Source organism: Nannobrachium achirus (genome assembly GCF_963921795.1).
Source record: "Nannobrachium achirus genome assembly, chromosome: 13".
NCBI classification, from domain to species: domain Eukaryota; kingdom Metazoa; phylum Chordata; class Actinopteri; order Myctophiformes; family Myctophidae; genus Nannobrachium; species Nannobrachium achirus.
In genome coordinates, this window is record NC_137833.1 from 21605841 (window position 1) to 21614767 (window position 8927).

An 8927-nucleotide genomic window follows, 5' to 3' on the forward strand; every position below is an offset into this window, starting at 1 on the left:
GGCGGACCGACCCTCTCAAAAAGAAACACAGACTACTCTGCGGATGGTCTCACGGTCCAAACCGCTGCACGCACACACACACACACACACACACACACACACACACACACACACACACACACACACACACACACACACACACACACACACACACACACACACACACACACACATAGCCATTAAACGAAACGGGTATTTCTTACATTGATGCTCCTACATATTATCATGCAAGTACCAGTTAAAGTTACTTTCCATCCCTCACATACCGTGTGCACACTGCACATCATTTCGGAGCTCATATCTTTGAACGGGTAAGGACTAGTTATTATAATACAGTATATCCGCAGTGGCTTTGATTCCCAGCAGCCCTTTAGCTAGCTTGTTTTAGGGTCTAAGCCAGGGTTTAGCCTGGCCAGACAGTCAGTGGCACCCAGTGAAATCTTTTTAAAACATTTCAACTCCTTGCAACTTATGAAAGCTTACTAAGAAACTCTGGGGTCATCATAAAGACAAGTAAAGTCATGAAAATGATTAGTGAACTTTGAATAATTGATCCATCCATGGGGCACAAGCCCAGATTCTCTACAGCTAGGGCATGGGTTAGACAAGAGATCAAAAGAGAGGCCAGGAATGACAACGCATGCGTGAGGACGTTAACTAAACACTTCTATCTAAACACTATCTGAGCTACTCTCAGCAGCACTAAACCCAGTCATCTTCTCAAATAAATATCTCAGGTCTGAGACGCTCTGATGAAACGGGGGGAGGGGAAGGGGGGGGGGGCGGGTTGGAAAAACAGAGAGAGGCAGGGAGGAAAGAAGGGAATGAAAGAGACAGAATGCCATTGACTACAGGGGGGCGGCTGCTACATTTACATTATGGATGTTTAGCTTCATAAGTGGCTTTCATCTGCTCACTCAGAGAGAGGCGTCGAGAGCACTTCACTGTTCAGCAACAAATGGAAAGAAGATCGAGATAAAGAAGCCGAAAGCAAAAGTCTGCAGTGATTATATTCTAGAAGTGGGTTATCCTACAAAAAAAAGAAGAAGAAAAAAGAACTGGGTAAACATTTAATCCTGGCGCCCAGATTCTGCGGTTCGGAATAGCTTCGCAGGCATACTAACATGGACTGTTTGCTGCGGAGTGCTAGATGGAACTAGACCAATGTACAATCACTGTACAATGTATGAGCAGAGCATTGTAACCACTAACCATCACTGACCTTAGTCTCTGTTATTTAGAAGGAGACCACTTTTAAAAGAAGACATTTCTGAAAATGTCTCTCCGTGACAGTACCTGGCTTAGCTCTATTCACCCCCTCTTATAAACAGTGATTCCCGGCATAAGCCCGCAGCACCCTCCCTCTCTCCTCCACAACTCCCCAACACACAGAGAGCACATTCATCCCTAAAGTGGGCACCACAAGGAGGCAGACAGGGGAGGGAGGACAGGGTGGCGAGCATACACATACTTCAACCCCAGGGAATGTTGTTTTCGGGCAACTGAAAGAATAATCAAAATGCAGGAGTAGATACATACTTGCAGCTCTTCTGTACTAGTTTACAAGAAGAGCCCATATAGACTCCCCTCACACAATGAAATCCTGAGTGTTTTACTGTAACTAACTATGAGTGTAACTGTAGATGTAACCAAGTGCAGTTGTGACAAGATGAACTACCAGTATGAGCTAATGAGCTCCAGTCCTTGGCAGGGTAAAAAAAAGAGAGCATTCCTCCTTGCATAAAGCAAGAAAGTATCAGTATTGCCAACTAAGCCTTTCCTTGGCTTTCTTGCTCTTTTCCAAGGTTAGGAAATAAAAATTGTGGGCGGCCATGGTGTTAATTTATCATTATCATTCATGTTTTGAATGTATTCTGAACAGCATTTCTACACCAGCATGGCTCTCCAATCCATCCAAGCATATGAATGGGAGCCAGGAAGCGAGGCATGACAAGTTTGGCACGGACTAGTGTTCAAAAATGCAAACAAGAGGGTTATGAATATGATAATGAGATCCAATGTGCTGTTATGTTAGAAGTATACTCTTGAGAGCACACAATGGGGTGAGATGGCTGCCTTAAGGCAATAGATGGGAAACTCACTGTCGTACTGCATTCCCTAGAGGTGATAAATGATTCATTTAATTACTGTGTAATTGCTCAGACTACAGATATTTAGCCTTTTTTGCAACAGAAGTTTTATGTAGGTTTTCTGGTCAAAACATTGAGTTGAAAATGACAGTGTTCTGGGGTGGAAACGTGTTAAATCTTTTTATGGCAAAACCCTAACTGACTTGCAATGGAGCGTGCATACTTGGAAATGGGCTCCCTGGGGCCACAGTACGCTCTGCCTCTTTACAGTAACGAAGGAAGGCATGTGAAGACTAGAAAGAAACATCTCTACATCTAATAACAGATGGTGATTGCAAGAAGATCTTTGTAACCATGGTGGACCCCTTGCTCATGTATAACTCCACAAGTATACAAAAGTAACCAAATGGGGGTCGGGACACTTACATAAAAATGCGTGCATTTACACCCTCTCGGGGTTAAAGTAACAATGGGAATTTTACAGTGAAAACTCAATACTAATGCAGTCACATCGAGGAAAGTAATAGTGTATCTTTGTTACCAACCTTGGAGGCAGATAAAGCCGACAGAGCAGACCGTGAACACGGATGGCATCCTCTTGCCGGTTCTGCGCCGATGTTCTGTCCTCGTAGATACTTCCATGATTGTACTTTATTGTAGAAATGAAACGTCTCTCTCCGACTCCAGCAGTGGGAGACCCAGACCGCAGCGAGCAGAGCGTGGATCCGTGGTATTACAAAGATAGTATTACTGCCTACAACAACCGGTGTGTACAACAGGAGGTCTCACGGGAACGCAAAGGTTTCTCAGCTCACCTCTCCTTCCCTCGTTCTTCTGGTTGGAAAAAAGCACTAAGAAGAAGATAGAATAACGACGCGGACCTAAACTAAAACGGCAACGGAATTGGAGGAGTTAAAAAAAGCTGTGTGAAACTAATTAAAGTTTACAGTTTTTTTGAAAGAAGTCCCGTGGAAGTCTACACTACCGCCGTGCAGCGAAATGCGAGAACTCGGAACAATTGGAACTCGACTGTACATTACAATCCTCTCTCTCTCTCTCTCCATTCAATGTGTTTGGCCGTCTGGTCTGGAGCCGCGTCTCCCTGCGAGGCGAGCACTTCAGTCCACACAGCAGAGCACAACAGACTCAGGGCTCCCTCGGCGGGCGGAGTGCGCGGACGGACGGAGCTTTTGCTTTGCTTCCAAGTTTAGCTTCCCACTCACTCATTTACCTCCTCCTGCCTCCTCGCCGTCGTTGTTTCATTCCCACCAGTTCCGGTGTTACAACCGGAATGGCAACCCTATGGAACTTTGCGACCACAGGAGGCGCTGTTTGGGCCGTTTCCGCAGATTTGGTTTGGTGTTGTGTTTGTTGCTTGTTGCTGTGAGAAAGAATGACGGGCTTTCGGTTCAAGGTTGTACTTTACTAGAGGTGGGCCGCTCACATCTAGAGTCCACGCCCACTTCTTTACTAAAAAACTTTTTTTTTTTCAAAAAAAAAAAAAGTTTTTGAAAAAAAATAAAAAATAAAAAATAAAGTAAAAAAAAAAAATATATATATATATATATATATATATATATATATATATATTGTGGGGTTTTATTGTGGCGGAACTATTGTGGCGCAGCGCACGTTTCCGGTCGGACATATTTGACCGCCGGACGCACTTCCGGTGTGTGTGTGTGTGTGTGTGTGTGTGTGTGTGTGTGTGTGTGTGTGTGTGTGTGTGTGACACACAGCCCTCCCTCTCTGTTGTAAATGTAATTCGATACACTGCCCGCTCCTCTCCCCTTCCCTCTCCCCCCCTCTCTCTCTCTCTCTCTCTCTCTCTCTCTCTCTCTCAGTGCCTGTGTGAGTATAGGCTTCAAGCATGTCCGTTTTGTGGAGGCTTCATGTCCGTGCTTGAAGTGGGCGTGGCCTCTAAGCCAATTGTAAATATAAGATTGTTACATCTTTTGTACAGGTACATGATTAAAAAAAAAACCGTTTGGTTTCCTTCAGACAATGCATGTCTGTGCATGGCTATATATAATAACAGCAGAACAAATACAATATAGTAATAATAATAATAATAATAATGACGTAGAAAGATTAGAGAAAAGAAAGAGAGTGCCAAAGGCAAAATGTAGCTTAAAGGGAATTTTAGTTGTTGTTTATTATTTAAAGTAATGTAATTGACATGACATGACATGACAGTAAAAATAATAATGTTGATATCAAAGGATTATGTGATAAACAATGTTGAAAGTTTGTTTTTAAATACTGTATATTTTTCACAATGAAAGGGGGGAGGATTTGAACACTGTTACAGTGTACTCTCTGGCACATTATTCATTAGGTTACTGATGTCGGTGTAACGATCGATTCCCAACTTGTTCCAAACTTGGGAAAAGTTGGCCAATACAACACTGCCACCATCTGGCTGATTGTGTGTATTGTCTTAAATTCTGCCTGTCCAAAATAGAGAAAGCTAAACCTAACCTAATTCAAGTTCAACTTTTTATTTTGATGAATTGCACAGATGTAGGCCTAGCAGTCAAGTCTTGCTTTAGCCATAATGACCATTAAAGGACACAAGTATTTACTGGACTTCTTCTTGTCCAGAACATTGCGCTGATGATCAGAGTAATCTTCTTCACAGAGTAAAAAGTAGATGATAACCTAAAAAGCATTAATTGTCGAGCTCAAACACACAGTGTGTTTACCAAGGGAGTGACTTTATGACAGTAGCACCCGTCATAATTCCACTCCCCTCTATCTAATTATTGGAAAGCATTAAACACTTGATATTTGTTGCCATCTTTCTTAACAAGTCCATGACCATGTTATAATGTACATAAATGCCATGGGTTTATTCTGAGGAGATGACATGATTGCATTGCACATAGTGACTGTATTATATATGTATGGTTTTCATTCTGTGATGGGCTGGAAGTTCCAGGGTTTACCCATCACCTTTTGTTCCAGCCTGGAACAAAAGGTGATGGGTAAACCCTGGCTTTTTCAGGGTTTATCACAAAAAAAACGAAACCACTGTTTTACACCTGTAATTAAACCTGTGATGTGACAATAAAGATAATTCCGAATTACCAAATTAAATTGTTGCTTTATCAAGTGTTCAACTTCATTGCGTTGATTTCAATTCCATATATGCATTAGTCACAACAAACTGATAATGAACTAGGTTTTAATTACTAGCCTACTAAAGCAGAGGGTAATATTGATTGATTGATTGAAGAATTTATTAGAAGTTTGCAATAGAAAAAAGTACAGTTTCATGACAGTAAAAATCACTGGTACAAGGTCAACTAAAAGGAGATCCTAGAAAGCCGAGGCTTATATTTCCACAGGAACCACACTTTAAGTATCTCATATAACATTGAAAGACAGACGGATATGTGCGGATATGTGCAACACCACCATCTCCTGTCCACAATCCTTTACTACAATAATTTACGACCAATACAATCTACATGAGACAAAAATCTGATTTTAGCCCATTTGATTATGCATGAGTTAGCTTTCTAATATATTCCCCATGTCTGTTCATGCTTGTGACCAAAAATGTTTGGTTTTCATTAAAGGACAACTTTAGTTTTTTACAACAAGGGTTCATATTTTAGATTGTAATTAAAGAATATATAAGATGAGTGTTCAAATTATTTCATTTCCTTCTTTCTATTGTTTTAGAGATTCTTATTTCAGTGGTTGGGGGCATGCGTACAAGTGGCTAAATATGTCATTTTACACAGAAAAGCCCATTCCCAAGATACAACGCAACCTTTCATGGTTGGATGTGACTTATGGGGGCTAGAAGTGTTACTGTAAATAGCAACAAAGAAACTGCTGGCTTATTGTGTCTAAAAAGACTTATTTAGTCACTTGTACGCATGCCCCCATGTGTACGCATGTCCCACATTTTAGCACGGTAAACACGATAAAACAATATAACGAAGCAAATGAAAACATTTTAACACTCACTTTTTCTTTTCTTTAATTAATATCTAAAATATGAACCCTTGTTGTAAAAAAACAAAGTTGTCCTTTAATAGATTTTTAACAATGATGAGCCAATTTCAAGAAGTAATCGTTGATCCCACAAGCCTGGTTCCTGCTAAGCATGGTCAATCAGGGATCACCATGGCATGGTCCTTGTATTCTGTTTTACCCAAAACAATTCAGCAGTTGTTTCATTGAACCCTGTCATACAGATGTTATGCTGTAGTAGGCTACAGTGGTGCTCAACCTGTGGGTCGATGATTAGGCCTAATGTTCAACATGTTTTCCCACTCAACAGTAAACAAACCAACATTAAGTTTAAGTGTATAGACTGAACATTTCTAAAGTGACAATTTAAGGACTTTTTAATACCTCTAAAATGACAAATTAAACATTGGCCAAATTGTCAAATATTAGAGGCAGAAATTGTGAAAATAGCAGATCTGTCCAGTGTCTGTGATAATTGGAAGTTGCCATTTATGGAGGAGGCGATGCTACCTGTAGCTGTACCCATGATCTGCATCATGAAATATTGTATAGTTTTCCAAGATTGTGCAACTACCATCAGGGGCGCTGGAACTCCCAAATCCCAAGGGGAGCGGAGCCTGGAGGAGTTCATGCGTGCGGCCAGGCCGCACGCCGAAAATTCACGTTTTTTATCCGGTTTTGGGTTATTTTTATTACGGTTTCAGGTGCTTATTCCCCGCACAACGGTGTAACAAGGAGCTGTATAGTTACTAGTTATTTTAGCACACAGTGCAACACACAGCACGCACGCACAGCACACACACACAGTCACTCACGCACACACTACAAAATCGGGTATTATTTTTGTAACAGTTTTCTACTGTTGTGTTAGTTTGCAACAATGAGCCTACAGACAGTTTCAAGTTCTCAAATAAATAGACTTTGGTGTGCCATCAAAGCGGGATTTATTTTAAAACAAAATTTAAATTCGACTTCCCTTCTGACCGAAGGTGGCAAGGTGACAATGTGATTAGATGACCAAGTGATAATCAAACACCTTTTTTCAACATATGTTATTCCCCAAAGTCAAATACATTCTGTGTGTGTGTGTGTGTGTGTGTGTGTGTGTGTGTGTGTGTGTGTGTGTGTGTGTGTGTGTGTGTGTGTGTGTGTGTGTATGTGTGTGTGTGTGTGTGTGTGTGTGTGTGTGTGTGTGTGTGTGTGTATATATAGGCCAATATAAAAAAATCAAAAAATCAAAAAAAGGGTTAGGGTTAGGGTTAGGGCTAGGGTTATGTAATAAAATGTAATGTTAAAAAAATAAAAATAAATACTTAAAAAAAAAAAAAAAAGAAAGAAATCTCCTCCCCACCACCAGGGGAGCTGCAGCTCCCTCAGCACCCCACTTCCAGCGCCCCTGACTACCATTGTTTGTGTTAAAGAACTTCGACCCGTTAAACGTGAACGCAAATACATATGTTAAATGTGTGTATTATTATTTTTTTGTTTTTCTTTTTTGTTTTTTGATGATTGCATGATTTTCACTCCGCTACAAAGACAAATATTGTACTTTTGACTCCACTACATTTCTGTGAAGGAAAAGTAGCCTACATTATTAATTGACCACTTAAACTCCATTTCAAATGTGCCAATAAAAATAATGTATTATCCCCCCAGGGATATTCATCTCAGTCTGTTGAACAGAAAATAAAACACAACCATATACAGTCGCATGGAACAACATAGCACATAACAAAACACAGTACATGAAGTCCCCAATACACAAAACAACTTCCCATCTGCAAGGATGTTTATTTAATGGCTGAAGGGACAAAACTTCTACTAAAAGGAACTTTTTCACATTTCAAAGTTCTCTCTTTGTCCAGATGGCATGAGCTTGAAGTGACTGAATGATCAGTGTAATCTGCTATTGTGAGTCAGCGCTATAGTGAAAAGACAAAGGCAAAGCTGACAACACGCCACAGTGTGGCATGTTGTGAGCGTGTAGGTATATTTCCATTATTTTGTATACATTTTAAAATTTCTTGAAAAACCTTCCATTTTGGGGGGAAATGTCTAAATGTTAATACAGCAATGCACTGATAAGAAAACACACATTGAAATTTGTACTTTTGTATACATCCCGAGATAGATGGCTGTGTTGACTCTGAACTTGATAAAACACAGTGGACCAGCTTGCCCACACTGTTTTATTAAGTTCAGTGTCAACACAGCCATCTATCCGAAACTTTGTGCTTCCGTATAGGTTGACAAGCTTTATGGAGATGATTTCCCTTAGCCAGATGCACTTGGCACCTACCTGCCCACAGAGCCAAAACTACTAGTATAACTGGTGTACTGACCATGGTATTACCGGGCTTAACTGGCCTGACCTGAACCCCGCATAGAATCTGTGTTGTGTTGTCAAGAGGAAGATGAGACAACCACAAAGATGAGCTTAAGACCTCGATCAAACCAAACATGGGCTTCCATAACACCTCAGCAGTACCACAGGCTGATCACCTTCATGCCATGCCTCATCGATGAAGACATTTGTTCAAAAGTATTCCATTTCAGAAGTTTGACATTTCTGTATTATAAATCCTTCTTTTGAGTAGTCGTGTAGAAAATTCGAATATTTCGAGATATGGATCTTTGATTTTTATGAGCTCTGTCATTAAAAAAAAAAGTTGAAAGTTTAAAAACAATAATTATATTACAGAGCTTTTACACAATATTCTAATTTTATGAGGTGGATCTGTAAAATATTGGCTCTTTTAAAGCAAGTATTCCAGTTTAACTCAAGTACAAGTTTAACAGAGCAACTTTCACTTAAGTGTAGAGTAAAACATTTGACCAGGTGTCTCTAGA

At 40.3% G+C, this 8927-nt stretch overlaps 1 protein-coding gene across 1 annotated transcript in view; it reads right to left on the bottom strand.

The window, feature by feature from the left end:
* The window catches only part of ptk7b (protein tyrosine kinase 7b), a 123385-nt gene extending 120179 nt beyond the window's left edge, over window positions 1-3206 (bottom strand). Inside the window, exon 1 of the mRNA XM_080740463.1 lies at window positions 2636-3206. Within this exon, the coding sequence (XP_080596589.1) occupies window positions 2636-2732 (97 nt within the window). The 5' untranslated portion in view covers window positions 2733-3206. The remainder of the gene's footprint in view (window positions 1-2635) is intronic.
* Between the last annotated feature and the right edge of the window lie 5721 nt (window positions 3207-8927).